Source organism: Mus pahari, chromosome 16, assembly GCF_900095145.1.
Source record: "Mus pahari chromosome 16, PAHARI_EIJ_v1.1, whole genome shotgun sequence".
NCBI lineage: Eukaryota > Metazoa > Chordata > Mammalia > Rodentia > Muridae > Mus > Mus pahari.
Window position 1 is genome coordinate 57343990 of NC_034605.1, and position 18860 is coordinate 57362849.

The window sequence follows — 18860 nt, forward strand, 5'->3', positions numbered from 1 at the left end:
GGGAACTAATACTGTTGGCAGTTACCCAAATCTTTTCAAACACCATGTAGATCATAATGGCTTAAAGTCTCTGCTGAAGGGGAAGAAGGTGTGGTCACTGTTGCTTATCCTAAGTCCACAGGGGGGAATAGCTGAAGAGGGAGGCACATCTGTCAGGCTTGCATGTCTTAGAGGGTCTTGGTCTCTCTCAAGGAAGAAGGTTGGGCAGATGCTGTATTTGCTGCCCTTACTCAGGCCTAGACACAACCTTAGAGCACGCTGGCCTCACTTCCTTTCTGCACGAAAGCCAATTCTGTTTGGGGAGCCTTAGTTGTCTCAGCTATACATGAGGACAGCAGAGTCCCTACCTTCAGACTTGTTAAAGAATCACAGAGAGCAAGGCTGCAGACGTCTTGTGAAAATTTGTCTTTCTTCTTGGAGAGCAGACACAGACAGGTTGGGGTTCCCGTTTCCAGCTCCTGGGTTTCCAAGACTGCATCCTCACCTTTTAAGGACACGAAGCTAGGAAAATTCTACGCACAAACAACCCTGACACCAAATGTGGCTTCCAGATAAATGAGGATACTAATAAATAAGTGTAAAAAGAGTTAACACACCCTTTAAGCCAAGAAAAATACATCAGGAGGGACAGTCACAATCGAGTGGGCTGACAGGAGTCATGAGGGGCTGGGCCAGGGGGCCAGGAAGGAGTTGGGGGATGAAGGGGGTAAGGGTCCCACCTCCCAGCTCCCAGAGCCTCAGAGGAACAGAACAGACTGTGTGTGGCAGCTGCCAGAGGAAGTTCCACCCTGGCCGAAGCAGCTGCTCCTCTGCTCCAGCAAGGCCCATGTGCTTCGTGGCCGTTCTCAGGATGGGCACCTAGCGGGACAGTGGTGTCTGCTTCAGGGACATGAGCACCGAGCGCAGGCGGGACACATCTTTACACTGCTTGCTGCTCTTGGGATTGAAGTCACACAGCTGGGCTACCTTCTCCCACTCTGTGCCCGGGGTCTCCTCCTTGGATTCTTTCACAAAAGCCTCTTCCGATGCCCTGAAGGTAGAGAGAAGACAGGTGTTCAGGGTGGCCTTCCCCCGAGTCACTAGTGTCCTGCTCCCAGCCTGTGGTGTGCAGCCTACTCTGGGACATTAGCCAGAAATCTCCCCATCCCTGTGCCCTGTGACTTCAGCCACCAGGAACAGCCTTGATGTAAGAAACCTAGACCTGAGTATGGAGGTCATCTAGACTCAGAGCTGTGGGACTTAATGTCACCTCTTCCTCAGAGGCTTGCTCACCGGCTCAGACTATTGCTTTTTGTTTGAGCCTGTGGTTCACTATGTAGCCCAAGTTGGTCTTGAACTCTGGAGATCTTGCCTCTGCCTCTCCAGTTCTGAGATCATGTGTGTACCCCTGCACCTGGCTAGCTTATTGCTTGTCATTTAGTTCCCAGAGTAGCCTCCTCTGAAAGCCCTCTCCAATCTGGGTATTCCGTGTTCAGTCAGTCCTTCCCTACAGTTCTTTTTGTTTAAAGCATAGCCAGTGTTGACCTTGACCTCCTGGTCCTGCTGAGATTACGAGATTACAGGTGTTCCTTCTTTTTTTCATTACTAGGGATTGAAGGAACCTAGGCCTCAGACAATGATGTACCCATACTCAGCCTACAACTGAACTGTGTCCCCATCCCTACCTCATATTTTCAAGAGAGGACACTGACTAACCACCTAATCAACTGTATAATGGATGTGGAATCTTCCACTTTGCAAGCACATCTGACTACAGAAACATTCTGAGCCCAGAACAGTTCTGTCTGGATGGAGCCACAGTGCAGGAAAGGTTCTATTGGAAGCTTTGCTTCATTTGGAATCATATTAGGATAAAACCGGGGGTGTTTCTTCTTCAGGGGTCTGCTTTGATGGTATTGGGTGGTATTGGGTACTGGGTATTTCTGTCTGTGTGCATTCCAGGCAAGAACTCTACCGCCCTTCAGAATTCTTGGTTGGCAGTTTCGAAAGTCACTGTCCAGCCATAAATGGGGCATTTGTAACACACACCAGGGCTCAGTGACCATAGTGGAAAGGGGGCAGAAAGGTTTTCAAGAGCCAGAGGTCAGGAGGCTTGACCAGACATTTGTGTCATGAACACACGGTGGCTGTGCTTACCCGCACAGGATCAACGCAGCCAACAGCCTAGAGTATGGAGGGAAAGTCGGTTTTCTTTAAGGGTGTGGCTCCTGATAGGTTCACACTGAGGAGTTTGTGAACACTGGACTCAGTTATTTGGGAGGGGGAAAAGGGATCCAAAGTTGGGGAGCAGTTGGGAGGTGAGTCAGAGCTCTCCGAGTGATTCCACTGTGCTGTGTACCGGAACTGGCCTGGGCTCGGTGGTGGGACCCTCCATCATGAGCATGCCTTTCTGCCGTGTGCTCAGCTAACCTGGGAGGCGAGAAGCATGGCTTCCACTCTTCTGAGCCTATCTCTGGCCTGAGCGTCCAGTGGTGTGACAGCTCTGTGCCATGAGGGTTAGACAGTGAGTGTGGATGAAGGGCTTTATCCTTGCAGCTGCCTGTCAGGATCAAGAGGTTCCCCCTGTGCCTTTACTGCTCATCCGTGCCCAACAGCACAGGCGTCCTGAGCCTCACCTCGGTCCTACAGAACCAGAATCTGCGTTGCCCAGGCTCCCCTGGCAAACCCGTGGGCAGATGAAAGGCTGAGAAGTCTTGGGTCCAATTCTATCTCCTTCAGAGCCTTCCTGGGTTCTCTGGACCATTTCCTTGGGTCCAATATGAGCACCGAACCCAGTAGTATTCTACAGCACCTACACCCGCCAGATGTCTCGCTCCCTCATTAGATGTCTCCGTGGCTGCTGACTGCCTTGAGGGTCAAATCTGAGCTGCTCAGCTTGACACAGAGAGTCCAGCTTCCAAGTGGAGGCCTCCCAGTTTTGGCTTCCATCCATCCCCACAAACCCAGCCTGTCAGTCCTCTCCAGGCCTCTGCCCTAGCTGCTTCTCCCATCTAGAGTGTCCTCATCAACCCCTGCTAACTGAATTTTTTTTTTTTTTTTTGCAAATTCATTTTTAACTCTTAAGGTGTAACTGAGGGCCATGAGTCTCTGAAGCATACACTGGGTTCCCAGCAGAGAGTGTGGCTTCCAGAGTTCATGATGTATTCCCTCCCATGAGCAACTTGCAGGGCTATCTGTCTCTTTGTGTGACCAATGACAGGGATAGGATAAGTGTCAGCAGGTCAGATGGGAGGAGGAAGGGGTGGGCCGAAGGGAAAGAAGCCTCATCCTGCAACTCCCTGTGTGTGTCAAGAGAGGGTGAAGGCAGAGCGCAGTAGAGGTTGCAGTAGCATGGTTCAGCAAGGCCCCGGCCGGTCCAGCAGGATCAGTACAGTAAGGTGTGATGTGGGTAAACTATACTCAGAAATCACTGTGTCTTCCCTGTAACTTCTCCCCCAGTCCTACTGTCCCTAACACACTGTCTGTCATCTGGGGCTGGTGTGAGAGGAAACCTGACTGACATTCCAGATCTGGAGCAGGCACAGTTCCAGCCACACTCCAAGCCCAGAGGCGGAGGCTCATGCCCAAGTCAGTGCACTTAGGGGTGGGGCAAGGGTAGACCTGTAAAGACTCATTCATACCTTCAGCAAGCTGCGCCTGGTGTTTGCCCCCTTCCCCCAACCCCCAAAAGAGCCCTTCATCTCACCTACCCCTCCCCGGGAGGCTGCTCAGGAATGGGGCTGCCTGCCCTTTGCCCCTCCCACGTGAGGCTGGCTAGTGCATTCCTTCCTTCGCCCCCTGACTTGGGAACTCTACTGGACAAAGTTCCCTGCAGTTTGCAGCAGGACAAAGATGAAAAGCTGCATGGCACAGGTTGCTGCCCACACCAGTCCTGGAGCCCTGGAGCTCGCTTCCTGCTTTGGTCATTGCTCGGAGCCCAACCACATTCATTTATACCACAGCAGACAAGAGACTCTGAAAAGCCACCGGCCCGGGCCGCCCTCCACAGCTGCCCCTGCAGAGCCAAGGAGCCACGTACACATAGCCAATGGTACCAGCATCTGGCTGCTGGTAGAACGCTTTGTCAGCGATCCTTGAGGAAGCCCGTTAGGAGAAGGAGTTAGGTGGGGGAAGGCAGACAGCAAGACAGGCAGGCACAGGGTTAAAGAGAAAGAGAAACAGTGTGTTAGTACCTCCAAGAGGAGACATGTTAGGAAGTACAATTTAAAACTAACAGTTACCCATAAGAGAGTAGGGAGACCCCAACTGTTGATGGCCCCCTACTGCTCACTGAAGTCTTCCCAAAGCCATTCCCTCTATGCTTTGACTCCCTGTAGACCAACACACCACATCCTCTCTTTCCTACCATGATGCTCCCAGGTCTAGAATGTTCTCCCTTACATCAGCTCTTCTCTCCTTATGAACCATGGTCACCCCTTGAAGACAAGACTCCAGCCCAGTGGTTCTCAATCTTCCCAATGCTGTCACCCCTTAATACAGCTCCACATGTTATGGTGACTGCCCCCCAGCCATATGATTATTTTCACTGCTACATTATGACTGTAATTTTTCTACTGTTATGAACTGTAATGCAGAACCATCTGGTATGTGACCCCTGGGGTCGCCACCCACTAATCTAGACAATGGTTCTTCTCTAGCATGGACATTGCTTCTATGGTCTTCACGCGCAGGGCCCCACTGGATGCAAGTCTGGCTCTATGTGTGTGACTCTCACTAAACTCTGAGGCTACAGAAGGGCCCTTACCAGACACCCAAAGCCCAGCTTAGCATGCAGCAGTTCGATCGCCTTTCCCTTCAGGGAAGATCTTGTATCTTGAAGGGCACAGCATCGGAAGCAGGAGAACATCCATTTTTACAAATGTGTTCTCTGGTTCACCCCCATGCCCTACCTTGCTTGTATTCTGCAGGATCGTCTGCTCCTACTGCAGTCCCCACAGTTTCCATAGGACTGGCCCCCATAGCAACCCAGTCAATGGGACTTTCACCCTGGCTGGGTCAGGAGCAGCCCTTCTCCTGTCTACCGGCAGGGTCACACAGCCCAAGGCCACTCTGGCAGGAGCCACTAGATACTTGCTGTTTTCACCGAGCTTGCCTGGAGCATAGGGCAGAGGCCTGACGCTGCTGTCCCCATACAGGGGCTTAAGACCACTGGCAGAGCCAGAATGGAAGGAAGCAGAGCTGAGTGGCAGGGAGAGTGAACGCTGACTGACGTCACTTAGGCCCCAATGCCACCATCCTGGCCTTTTCATCCACACAGGCCACTAGCGTCCCTTCGTCACGCTGGGTTGAACTACCATCATTTGCCATTTCTTACAGAAATAACATCAAAGACTCAGGCTGACTCTTTACTCCGTTTCCTCTCTGAGTTGCCCACAGAGGACAGAGGGCCCTGGAGAGTCTATGTACACTCCAGGCCTTGGTACCTATTCTGCTTCTCGGTCACAGGGAGGGCACGGGCTTAGGAGTGGGCGTGCTATCAGGAACCCTAAGGTTCCAGCAGCCCTCCTCCCTGTGTCCTCAATGCACCATCCATTCAAAGGCAGTCCCCAGCCCCACCACCCACCCTCCTCCATCTTCTCAGATGCCCTTGTGTTCTTATGATTCCCTCTGTGTTCTCGTTATGTCCCCATGGCTTCTCTCAGCCTCCTTGTCTCCCCTCAGATCCCCTGGCCTTCACTCACCTGTTGTTGATCTTGTTCTTCTCAACCTGTTCACTCTGGCGCTGGTTCCATTCCTCCAGGTCTTTCTTAGCCTTCTCCCGCCACTCCTGTTCGGTCACCTTCGAGGCAGCGTCTGTGAGCACCGCAGGAGAATGAGTAGAACGTTTCTGTGCAGATCAGCCCTGTCTGCTCCACCCCTGGCCCTAGCCAGCACCCCTAGGACCCACCCTTAGCCATGTGGGCCTGCCTTGGCTGCCTAGCTGAGATTCTGTCCCTCCTGGCAGGCACCGGAGCCATCCCTGCTGGAGTCACTCTCCCCGGGGTGTGCCCTCACCCAACTCCTGCAGCCTTTTCTTCTGCTCCTCTCTCCACTTCCGGATGCTCTCGGGCTCCTGAGTCAACCTGTCCGCCTGGGCAATCGCAGCGTAGCCATCGGCAGGCCCGTTAGCCTCCTACAACAAAAACGCAGTTTTCCTGGCCCAGCATGCCTGCCCTGGGCTGTTCTCACTGGTACCAGGATAGCCCTCAAAGCAGGACACCCAGGCGGCAGCAGGCAACCTCAACCCACACCAGCACCCAGCCCCTGGTGACTACACCCTACCTTTACACCCTGTGTTCCCCTCCACCAGCAACACTGCTCCCGTGTGGCCTCAGGCCGATCAACCTCTCAGGGCCTGACCATCACCCCGCCAACTCCTTGACACTCCCCTTCGTTCACCGTAGGACAGGATAAATTATAACACTCCCATAGGATTGATACAATGACGAGATGAGTATTAAAACTAAACTTGGCACTGAAGAGACGGGGGGTCATGATTAAGAGCACTTGCTGCTCTGGTAGGGGACCCTAGTCCAGTTCCCAGTACCATCATAGCGGCTCACAACTGCCTGCAACTCCAGTTCCAGGAAACTGTGTACCTGCTTCTGGCCTCTGAAGGCATTTACCTGCAGGTGGTACACATACATACATGCAAGCAAGACACTCATACACATACAATAAATCTTAAAAACACTTGTAAATGCCATGTCTTGCACACAATGCTTGTGTGCCTTGTGCTACCATCATTAAAATCTATCTGTGTTATAGTTCTGTCATGTGATTAAAACTTACGCAGTCTAATAGGACCTCATTACTAATGTGTTCATTTGTCCTTCAGGAGTGTCACCTTTGTGACACTTGCCACAATGCACATAGGAAACAACAGACTTTTCTCAAGTGAACCTACAGCCCAGCAACAGGCAAAACAACCATGACTAAAACTCTGTCATGGCCAGTTAATGGTAGCACACAGCACTCAGGAGGCAGAGGCAGGCAGGCAGATCTCTGTAAGTTCAAGGCCAGCCTGGTCTACAGATCGAGATCCAGGACAGCCAGGGCTACACACAGAGAAACCCTGTCTTGAAAAACAGAACAAGGGCTAGAGAGGTGGCTCAATGGTTAAGAGCACTGACTGCTCTTCCAGAGGTCTTGCGTTCAAATCCCAGAAACCACATGGTGGCTCACAACCACCTGTAATGAGATCTGATGCCCTCTTCTGATGTGTCAGAAGACAGCTACAGTGTACTTATTTATAATAATAAATATTTGGGCCAGAGTGAGTGGGGTTGACCAGAGTGAGCGAGGTCCTACAAAATCCAATTCTCAACAACCACATGAAGGCTCACAACCATCTGTACAGCTACAGTGTACTCACATATATAAAGTAAATCTTTAAAAAAAGATATAGGCAAAATATTCTTACACATAAAATAAAATAATAAAAGTCTGCTATGGTAAACTTGGACTCAAAAGCCATACAATCCCATTGTTAAAGCTGCAAGATGCGTTTGTTTTCCTCACTAAAAATCGTCATAGTAAGATGGTCTCTCAGACCTGATTCTGGGTTTTGGCGCACTATAATCTGTAAGATATTTATTCTTTGTGTAGAGACAGGGCCTCACGTAGCCCATGATAGCCCAGAACTTGTTCTACATCTGAAGGTAACCTTAAACTTCTGATTAACCTTCCTCCACCTTCCGAATGCGGCAACCAGGTGTGGACCACTACACCAGGGTTATGTCCTGTTGTGCTCCATTGCACTGATGAAATCCAACGTGCATGCTTAGCAAGCCACCCTTCCAACTGAGCTACATTCTCAACTCTGTGAGGCCAAAGAGTGCCTGCCACAGGATGACTGATAGCTCGGTGGGTGGGATTAGCATTATCATTCTTTTTCTTTAATTACATTTCTCAATTTGTGTTTGCCAGGGAGAACCTGACCGTGGAAGTCAGAGGACAAGTTGGGGAATGGGTTCTCTCCTTCCCTCTGCGGGTTCTGGGGTTGAACTCAGGTCTTCAGGCTTAGCAAGAAGTATCTTTACTGCTTTTCCATCTCACCAGCCTATTGCCGTCAGTTCTCATTCCCTTTGCTCAAAAATAAACACTGAGGCCAAGAAAGATGGACAGACCTAGTGGGCGGGGTTCGGCTCTGATGACAGAGTTGATAGAGCTTTTGACAGAAATGTTGGGGGTTGTGCACTTGGGTCAGTGTGGATGGGACACCGCTGGTCTGGGCGACCCTTTCTCTCTGAAGGATGGGAAAGCAGGTCCTGCTACCATGCCTGGCACCTTTACTCTGCCCTCCACGTTTCTGTGGGCACAGACCCCATAGGGCTTCTACTGTAGTGTTCCCGCTTTCTTCCTCCAGCCACTGAAATCTTCACCACAGGCCTTGGAAGTTTCTACTACTGAGCCACACACAACCTGAATACTTGACCATTTTATTATACAAGTAACTTGAATTCTTGGGCTTTTATATCTTCAGGGATGCTGGAACCGACGCCATCTGGATCCCAGGGGACACCACATTTTATTGTCCTTAGAGTGCCTGTTGCAGAAATGGCTTACCTGTTTACATGGTTACTCCCCCACCTCAGCTGCCTAAGAAAGTATGCTCCATAAAAGCAGAGACCGGCTGCCACCACACAGCATCCAGAGCAGGAGGGCCAAGACAAGGGAGGTTTATTGAGGCTAGAGACGTAGCTCAATGGGAGATGGTATCCCTACCTGTCATAAGGCCCTGGGTTCAAGTACAACCCAAGGGACAAGGAGAAGGAAGTGGAGTGAGAGGAAGAGATAACATTAAATTCCTAAGTGTGGAGGCCATGGACAGGGATGGACAAGACAGCCTGTCTTCTGGTTGCATGAAATGGGGAGTCCCTCAGAGATGAGGGCCATAGCTGAGGGGTATACTGTAGTATAGTACAGGGCATGGGAAGGGCCAGACAAAAAACCGGCATGGCCATTCTTGCCTGGGAGCAGAGCAAAGACCGAGAGAAGTCATTATACACCAAGATCCAGCAAGCTGAAGGACAAAACAGGGCAGGTGCTAAGAGATGTAGGAGCAAGAGGAGGGAAGAGGCACCAGAGCAACATCCCTGGGCAGGCACCCTAAACCTGAGCCCATGTTAGGATTCCAGAGCACTTGCTAGTAAGCAGATGCCTTTGATCTTTACAATTCTACTCAGAAGGTTTTATTGCCCTTGTTTTATAGGTAAGGGGACTCTAGTTCCAAAGTGCCACAGTCACCCTTGGCAAGCCAGTGACAGAGCCAGGTTTAGACTGAATAGCTGGGTGTGAACGTCCCTGCCACAGAACAGCTAACAGGAACACTGCATGACTCCTGTACTGCCCTTATCTCTTCGATTGGTCCTCTGCCCCCTCCCGCCCCCATCCCTGTGGTAGGGACTGATCCAGGGCCTTAGGCATGCTAGATAAATAGTACCACCCACCCACACTCCCAGGCCCCAGCCTGGCTGCTGCTAAGTGACCTCAAGATTAAAGACTTTGTCCCTTCAGGGTCCCTACCTCACACACACACACACACACACACACACACACACACACACACACACACACACCCCTCTCCTGCCACCAGGCCACTCCTAAGCTCAAGTCAGTAATGTATAAGGCTGTCATGGTTACAGAGTGCTTTTTCTAACAACCCTGTGGGAACAACAGGGCAGGGCCTTGAATCCCCATTTTAAAACTGAGAAACCTGGCTCAGAAAGGTTAAGTTACTAATTCAAGGTCATCCTGCAGAGAAAGCCAGAAACTGAAGCCTCGGCCTCCTCCACTACCCAGGTCTGGGTATGAAGCTTGGGCAGCCCTGGAGCAGTCACCCAGGGCACACGGGACTCAGGATCCCGCTGCACACTCAGGGCACGAGGCTCAGGATCCTTCTGCACACCCAAAGCACACGAGGCTCAGGATTCCACAGCACCTCCCATGCCTGGAAGTGATGTGGACAGTTACAGGTCCAGGCTATGATGTCTACCTGAGCTGGGACCACCTCCTACACCACATGAGAGGCCACTGGTACACTATGATTGGGAGTTACGTTAGGCAATCCTATCCAACCCCATGTCTGTGGCCTCTTGGGGCTTTCCTGACATATCCCTCTATGCAGCAGACTCCATAGGGTCTCAGGATGAACCCTGAACCAACTGCTTTAGCTTCCGTGCCTTTACACACGCTGTTCCCTCAGCCAGGGCCAGCCATGCCTCCCTTAGAGCAGCCTTGAAACCCACTTCCTCTGTCACTTGCCCCCTGCTGGGCTTCCAGGCTTCCAGCTCCATCTAACTAGAACAGCTATTAAATCTCCTTGAGCAAAATGGGGATAATAAAAGACACTGCGTAATGGGTGTTGGGAGGATTAAGTAGGTTAATCCCTGTAAAGCCCTAAGTTGTTTTCAGACACAAAAAGAACTCAAGCTGTTAGAGTTGTTTTGTTTTTTTAATGGCCTCAAAATGAAAATGTGCCCCATGCTAGCCTTGAACTTCTGACCCTCCTGTTTCAGTTACCCGCAAATCCAAGCTCCTGGGCTATACTGATTTCTTTCCAGGTTTCTCTGGCCTTCCCAGAACTCCATTAGAAGTAAACTCCGAGGACAAAAACTCCGTTGGCTTTGCTTTCACACCCACCACTTCCACAGCACAGGCCTGGCCCCCAAAGAATGCGAGCTGAGAAATGAATGGCCAAACGGCTGGCTATAAAGCTAGGGGAGGGACCAGGCTGGACACTGTATCAGAGAGGCCTGGCTTACAGTGCCTGTTCTGCTATGCACCAGGTGATGGAGCTGAGAAAAATCCCTTTCCCTGGGCAACCCTGTTTGCTTGCTTGCTTCCTTGCTTCCTTTCTTTCTTCTTCTAATTTTTTTTTTTTTTTTGGCTTTTTTGAGACAGGGTTTCTCTGTGTAGCCCTGGCTGTCCTGGAACTCACTCTGTAGACTAGGCTGGCCTCGAACTCAGAAAGTCACCTGCCTCTGCCTCCCAAGTGCTGGGATTAAAGGTATGTGCTACTACGCCCGGCGCAACCTTGCTTTCAAACCTGTGAAATGACAGCATCCTGCTCAAGGCATCTAATAAGGCTCACATAATAAATGCAGCCGCCGTGAGGTCTCCCCACAGCCCACTCACGTTAAAGAGCATGACTACTTGTGGCTCACTGTCACCAGGTGCTCAGGGCCCTCACTACCAGACAGCTGAGCACAGCAGGGTTGCTGACGGGCAGGCCCTGAGAATCACCTCACTGGCTTCTCTCCAGGTTGCTTTGGACTTATTTTTCTGCCCGTGCCAGTAAGGATCAGAGGCTACACTGAGGCTCATCCATTCTGTCTATTTGAGCATCCTAGAGGCTCATCTAAATCCTGTCTATTTGAGTATCCTAGTAGGAGATGGGATTCCTGAAGGTTTAGCAGCCCAGGGCTATAGTGGCCAAAGAAATACTTAGCACTCCTCCCAAGTACCATGGAAGAAAGGGCTGGGTATGGCCAGGAGCAAGAAACAAGAGGCCACAGGCAGGTCAGGTGACCTCCACCCAGCCTACTGTCCCCTTCTTTTGAGGGACATCTCTATTGGGCCCCACTTGGAAAGCTAGGCTTTCACGCCAGCCAAGTGCATGCTAAAACTTTATGGCCAGTTTATCCGCCTTCAGGACTGAGCAGCTCAAGCTAAGCTGGGCTGAGCTGTAGATTCCTCTAAGTAGCTCACAGGAGGAGAAGAGATGCACAGAGTGGGGTGGGGGTGGGGAGAAGGCAGAAAGGAGATGAGTTCTGTGGGGTCCTCCAGCCCTGTCCCTGTCCCCCAGTAGCCAAAGGAGCTGGAATGGGTGCTACGAGGCTTACCCTCCTGCTATGCTGGGACGAGGTTTGTACTTGGTCACTCACCTAGTCTGCTAGAAAAGACTGAGACCCAAGGCTCTACCCAGGGTGGTGGACGCACTGAGCTTGCAAAGGCCAAGGCTGTAATCCCTGAAAGTGCGTGCCACACACCGCTCACTGCACTTAGCCTACACATAGTCTTCTGGGCCCAGCGGCAGAGCAAAGCACAGTTCAGAGCACACGCAGAGCAGGCAGGAAGGAACTCCGCTGCTAAGCCAAATAAATGGTCTCTTCTGTGACCTTCCCTTGCCCAGGAGAATTCTAGGGGAGCAGGGTGTGGCATGATTCGCAGATCAACATGCCTCAGGGCCCTGTGACAGCAGAGAATAAGAATTACTCCTGAGACTGCACTCTTCACATCCCCTCATGGACAGTGATGCTGAAGGAGGCAGCAAATGGCCTGGAGAGCCAGGGCCAGGAGAGCCAAGTCATTCAAGTGAGGAAAAACTCCAACTGTGAATTTCTTCAATATCTGTTGAAGTCTCAAGCTTCTCTTCAACTGAGAAGGTGAGAGTATGTGACTCAGAATGCTCTAGATACTCTTGCAGTTCCAAATGCTGCTCCAGCATATCCACTGCAGGACAGAGACCTTTTGAGCCATTAAGGCCTTTGTAGGTGTTCCTGGAGCCCAGAAACAGCCTGACCAAAGTCCTAAGAAAGAGCAACGCTTACTCCTTAGCTCGGCTATACTCAACTGGACGTGAAGCCGCCAGAAGAGACTTTTCTAACTCATTGTCTGTTGAGTCATTTTCCAGAAATGGGGCTAGGCCAGTTTTCTTTCCTGTGTTAGGATGAGCCCATCCCACTTACATAAGAAAGTATTGTTTATTCTCCCAGGATCCAAGAGGCCAACTCCTCCACAGGGTGGGGCTCAGAAGATCTGGAAGCTGCAGGCCCTAACATCCGAGTCTTACCTGCCCAAGTTGAGAATTAAAGCTCACAGACTAGAGGCTCAGCCCCACCTAGACATTTGGGGTTCTGTGGTCCTGGGGGTTTAACACGGAGCTTCTCCCCTAAGCTCCATCCCCAGATGGTCTTTACCTTCCCATCCATACTGTACCAGTCCCTGTGGTGGAAAGAGGAAGCCAGGGCCTCGTACTCTCAGGAAATTATTATTTCCAAATAATTTTGTGCAAACATCAAAAATAAAAATAATGGCACATCATTCATTCTGCAAGTTGTTTTAATAAGAACATGCATGCCTACAGGGACAGGAAGCTCCGATAGCCCTTTGGAACAGTTGACCTAGGTCCCTGATTCCAGACATGTAGGCTATTTCTAGTTTGTCTGCTGTCCTGCAGAGAATCTGGGTACCCTTTTCCAACCATTTGCTTAGGGTAAATTCCACATCTAATGTCCTGATCAAAGAACTTAGCCAGTTAAAGTACCCATGGGTGTGGGCGATGGCCAGTCAGGCCAGCCTCCCACCAGAGGTACCTGCCCAGGCACAGCTCAGGTTCCCTCCATCCCACGCCACTCCTTCCTAAAGCTAGATTCTCCTGAGGACAACCTAAGCGACTCCTCAGTCAGTCCCTGTCCCCAGCACACGACAAGAAAACAATCAGTGTAGGAAACGTGGTGAGCCCTAAATGACCTCCAATGGGGTAACAAGTCACTGAGCCTGAGACAGTCCGTCCCACCTCTGCTTACCTGAAACACATCTCCATTGACTGTAGTCCCCATGTCCTCTGAACCAGCTGGAAAGAGCAAGGAGACAGTTTCATTCACAGTCCAGCTTACAAACACACAATGGTCCTATTTTTTTGCTTCTCAAGCCAACCTATGCATACACCCATGGGTATATTGATACCCGCCACCCTCTCCCTACCCCCGGAGATATAATTGATATATAAACAATGAGGCTCAGGCTCCAACTGTTCCCACGTACACTCACTGTCATCCCCAATATCTGCCACAGCTATGATGAAACAGTGACCCATTTTACAGATTCTCAAGTGGAGGCTCGGAAGGCTACTGTGATTGCTCCAGATCACCTGGCAGTGCACCGTTCCTTACCAACCTGAAGTCTGTCGTGGAGCTGGGACCTCCTGAGTAGACAGGGGAACTGTGAGCTTAGGGAGAGGCCACCGGGAATGAGGACGAGAGGGGTCTATGTCTCTGCATGTCCTGCTGGAACCTTGAGCAACCACTCTGCCTGGGCGAGCAGCTTCACAGCTCCCCCTGGGCAACGCTTGGCCTATTTTTCCTCTCTGTGCCCTTCCCAGGGTTTCATGTTGGCTTCACAGCGACACTACACAATCCCTTTATCCAGTATCCAGTCAGCCACAAACGACCTGTAGCTTCTGCTGCAGGGGTGACTTTCATGGTTACCTTCCCCTCACTCCCAGGCCCAGCCCAGCCTGTGCCCTCAACATCTCAAACCTACACTCCTGCTTTGGTTGTCTGTCCTGCTATTGACAAATGAGAGCACTGTGGTTCGGAGCCACACCCATGCATGGGGCCTAGGCCTCTCTACAAGTTTGGTCACTAGATGCTGAATAAACAAATTAATTTTTTTTAATTGGTGTGTAAGTTACCTCCTACAGGGAATCTTAACCTGCTTCCTCAACTTACTTCCCTAGGTACTGAAAGAAAGTCTCATTTCTGGGGTATACCGGAACACTACACAGGGTGTCCCACTGTCTTGTATAGTGACTTGGCATGCCCAGACTGGATGCATATGTGTGTGTGTGTGTGTGTGTGTGTGTATTTATATATATATGTGTGTGTGTGTGTATATTTTTCTTTTTTTGAGACAGGGTTTCTCTTTATAGTCCTGGCTGTCCTGGAACTCACTCTGTAGACCAGGCTGGCCTCAAACTCAGAAATTCGCCTGCCTCTGCCTCCCAAGTGCTGGGATTAAAGGCGTGCGCCACCACCGCCCGGCTTATATTTATATTTATATTTTAGTCCCAGTTAAGGACTCCTGCATAGAATGGATGAGCAGAGATGGTTGGCCAAATGAGAGCTGGACTGTTCTTGGGGGCTCATTGTAACTGACAAGGCCTCTCTGAAACTGTCATGCCTCCTAGCTGCGAGCCACAGCAGGCCTCATGTGGTCACCACAGATAAACAATTAGCTCTGTATGGGACAGACTGGCCTCTGAGGAGCAACAGTGATTCTGGCCTACGCCTGACAGAATTCAACAGGGCCACGCAGCCTCATGTCAATCATGTGTCGCTGATATAAATTATAACTTATTTACCGTCAAGCAGTGATTAATCCTGATCCACTATGACAGCTCTCACCCCACTCCCTCTGGGAGGGTTTCTACAGTACAGGTGGCCTGCTCTCTAAATAAGGGTGGTCCCAAAAGGGTATGAGCATTTTCCTCAGAGGGGCTTCTTCTGGGACATCTTCTCTACCTAGCCTTACATCACCAGGGTCCATTCCTGATGCTATGTACCTATGGGAACAGCCTTTTGGAGACGTCACACTCCCTCTCATTAACCTGACCTGCCTCCAGCAGACCTCTCTTTGGCAAGGCCACATGATTTCCTGTTGCCCACCCAGGCCTCCAGAAAATGGAGCATTGTTAGACTCTTTGGGACTGCATACACACCCACTCTCGGAATTACCAGCCTGTATCCCACAGGGCTTTTGCACATTTATGATTCCGAGTCTACAACAGAGCCGGCAGAACAAATACAGCAAAGCAAATAACGAGTCCCGAGGATAAGCTTTTTGGTGTGTGGTCACCTCAGGAATAATGGCAAAAGATCCAGAACATTCCTGTGAGCTTACTGAGGCCAGCAGGGGCAAGAGGATTACACAGAGCTGGCCGGTAAGTCGCAGGCAGGCCAAGAGCCCAGAGAACGGGTGTGAAAGTGTAGAGCATTTGGGCACTGCCCAAGGCTGATGAATGGAAACAAAGTATCCTCGGCTTGAGCCGGCTGCAGATCCGCCCAGAGGGAAGGCTCAGGGGGGTTCCGGTTCAGGCCTAGCCAGACACAGCTTTCCCCAGGCCCCCCTGAGAGCCAGCCACAGTGAAGCAGCATTGAACTTGGCACTGAGAGCTGCTATCAGAAGACCTCATTGTCTACAGGAGGTGACTCAGAGGTATGCATTGGTGGCTGCTGTTAGAACCAGCTTCTTTCCAGCTCCCAGAAAGCCCAGACCAGTCACCTCAGACCACCCAGGCTCCTACAACGCAGAGGAGGATGGGTGCCTCCCACGGTCTAGGTTTAGGAGAATCAGGTCTGTTCTATTTATGCCTGAACACCCGCTGAGCTCCCCTCCTGAAGCACCTCCTTGTTCCCCAAACTGCCACTCAGAAGGGCAGCTGGGCACCTGCAGCATCAAGTGTTGGAGTCCGGGAGACCCTCAGAGGACCACGTCCCTGGCAGCTCCCCTAAGGGTTAGGTTATCACCTAAGGGTTCTCTCATATCTAGGGCCAGTCAGTGCCCTACCCACCCAGACTGTAAGTCCCTAGGAAAGACTACAACTTGCAAAAATCCCAGGCTGCTGTGGCTATCCTCAGCCGGAACCGCATCTGTCTTTCTCCTGAGTTGCCAACTACTTGGGACCTCCTAATGAGGGAAAGGACTCTTCCCAAGGGGTAACCATGGACAAGTGAGTTCCATACAGGAACTTAGGAGGGTCCCAGGGACAATGGAGGTGAGGGACTGAGAGCTGCTATTTCAGACCTGCATGGCTGGCTTGGATAGGCTCCTGCTTCTCCTTGCTGTATCCAATCATCCCCTAAGGAGACCAGCACAGCTGCCCTTCGGAAGAACAGAACTAGGAGGCCTGAAATCAAGCCCCAGACCTTTCACTCATGGTTGTGTGGCCCTAGGCAAGACATTCAAACTCCATTTTTTCTTTCTAATTATTATTATTATTATTATTTACATTTTCTTTACTTGAGTGTGTTTGTGTGTGGTGCATGCATGTATGGGAGGCCAGGAGACAATTTGTGGGAGTGCGTTCTCTCTACCACCAGGAGGGTTACAGGGACTGAGCTCAGGTGTCACCAGGCTGGGCTGATTTACATTTACTTGACAAGCCATCCTGATAGCCCCTCAAACTCCATGTAGGTTACAAAAGGCTTATTACACTTATGTCAGAGTTCATTCAAACGCTGGGCCATAGATATGGTTTCTTCCTTCTGTGTTCTCAGTGGGGATGGCAGCACAGCAAATGTGGAAGGAAAGAAAGATGAACGTATCCATACAATATTTATTTCCAACAGGACCATTAAACCTCTTTAACATGACACCAAAAAATAAGAAACAAGATCTATTAGGAGGATCACCACGAAGGTCCATATTTTTACTAAATATTTAAATATATTTATAAGAAATTGTTCCTTGGGGCAGAAGTATCAATGATAAACCTAACAATGCAGGAAAAAGGCCCTGAACCCTTATGTCTGAAGCCACACGCAGAGGTCCGGGCCACCTTTGTAAATCCACTAAACAAACAGTTACAAACAGGAAGGGCACAGCTCATGGCCATTTGTGCCCCTGCCCAGACTTACAGTCGGGCCCATGAAAGACTGTACGGTCTGGACAGGAAGAACTCAGCATCCGAAAGAAGGGGTTTAATTCTTTATTGCTACTTCCTAGTTGTTTTAATAGTGTACTCTTTGAAGTCAGTTTTGAAATGGGTTCAGTAACATGTATGAAATTATTATATGTAATTAACATTGTCTCCAGCACTGCTGCAGGACCGCAGGTGGTCCCCAAAGCGCCCCAGCTTCCCTGCAGAATGGAACGTTAAGCCCTGGGTCAGGAGGACCGTGTTCGTCCCACACCTGTACCACTTAGCTAGGACACTGGGACAGTGTCAGAACTGAGCAGGGGGAAGGTTCCAGAGCCAGGGTGGAGGAGCTGGCCTGGGGATGAAATGTCATGACTAAATTCCTGTCCCCAGAGTCAGCAGAACCAGTCTCAGCGCAGACTCCAACTCATTTCCCGGGCTCCTCCCTCTCTTCCCAGGCCTCACGGATACACACAGCCCCCCAGGTACCCTTGGTCACCCTGGATAGCCGGACTCAGACTACGGCAGGGACCCAGGCCGGGTCTGACCGAGACTGGGCCTCCCGCCCCCGGTGGTGGCCTCTGCCTCCGCCGTTCCAGGCCGCTGCGCTGACTCACCCCCGCTCGCGAGTCCCGGCTGCGCAGAGGCCACCTGGCTGGCGGCAGGTGCCCCGAAACCCGGGTCATTCTCGATGCCAGCAATCTCGCTCTCCTGCTGGGCCAGGAAGGCGGCCGCCGGGTCCTCCTCGGCGGCCTCGGGGGCCCCGCTCTCGGACGATGAGAAGAAGCCGAAGTCCTCAGCCATCTTCCCCGCGTGGCTGCTGTCACCTCCCGCCCGCGCCCGCGGCCCGCACTTCCCGTCACCCGCCCGGCTTGCCTGTCACTGCGGCTGCAGCGGCGGCGGGAGGAGTCGCGGCGGGAATGCGGTGACGTCAGCGGCCGAGGGCGGGGCCCGCGGGGCTGGGTGGTCGCCCCGCCCTTGGTTCGAGCCCCCGCAGCCCACCTTTGGCTCCAGAGCGAGCCAGCCGCACCGGGCTGGCACTGGGTGCATTCAACCGACAAGTTTCTCCCAGAGCCGATTTTGTGAGCTGCGTGAAACGAGAGTCCTCTTCCTGCGTGGGAGGAGGAAGCTGAGGTTGGGAAAGGCTTGAGTGCCTGGCACGTGCAGCAGAGCCTTGTTCTCTCAGCCCAGGACTGCATGTAGCATCCCGCTGCCCAATCTGTGTGATGGTCCCCTGAAATCAGGGACGGTTCCTCTTTCTCTGTGTCTGGTGACATTGATGTTCCTTAAGGCAACTAACTGGCTGATTGTTTCGTCTTTCAATTTGAGCTCTTTCTCTAGTTCACGTAGATTACTCAGTACAGGTATCTTTCTATGGTAAAGCTGCCGTTTTCTTTGGTAATTAATATACGTATCGAGACAGCAGATTGTATGCCATTCCTCAAACTCTCATTGCACATTGCAGTCATTTTTCACGTTTGGTTTTTTTTTTTTGTTGTTGTTGTTTTTATTTTAT

The 18860-nt window shown here is 51.2% G+C and overlaps 1 protein-coding gene across 2 annotated transcripts; it reads right to left on the reverse strand.

Annotated features, from left to right (window-relative positions):
• Nucleotides 1-572: 572 nt before the first annotated feature.
• Cltb (clathrin light chain B) lies at nt 573-18250 on the reverse strand. Of its 2 annotated transcripts, XM_021215503.2 has the most exons (6): nt 17962-18250; nt 13512-13558; nt 5995-6112; nt 5682-5793; nt 4019-4072; nt 573-1030 (listed from the first exon to the last, which is right to left on the reverse strand). In XM_021215503.2, exons 1-6 carry the CDS (start codon nt 18146-18148, stop codon nt 859-861), a joined length of 690 nt encoding a protein of 229 aa, XP_021071162.1. In that variant the 5' UTR covers nt 18149-18250; the 3' UTR covers nt 573-858. The 2 variants fall into 2 exon arrangements, with proteins under 2 accessions (XP_021071162.1, XP_021071163.1); XM_021215504.2 differs by lacking the exon at nt 4019-4072.
• Between the last annotated feature and the right edge of the window lie 610 nt (nt 18251-18860).

What these genes read in the sequence shown, in the direction of transcription:
- Cltb (XM_021215503.2), bottom strand. Translation starts at nt 18,148, where the DNA reads ATGGCTGAGGACTTCGGCTTCTTCTCATCGTCCGAGAGCGGGGCCCCC. An exon ending in AAGAACAAGATCAACAACAG is followed by an intron (nt 4,073 to 5,681) that starts GTGAGTGAAGGC and finishes GGCTTCCTCAAG; the next exon opens with GATCGCTGACAAAGCGTTCT. An exon ending in GCTGGTACCATTGGCTATGT is followed by an intron (nt 1,031 to 4,018) that starts GTACGTGGCTCC and finishes CTCTACCTTCAG; the next exon opens with GGCATCGGAAGAGGCTTTTG.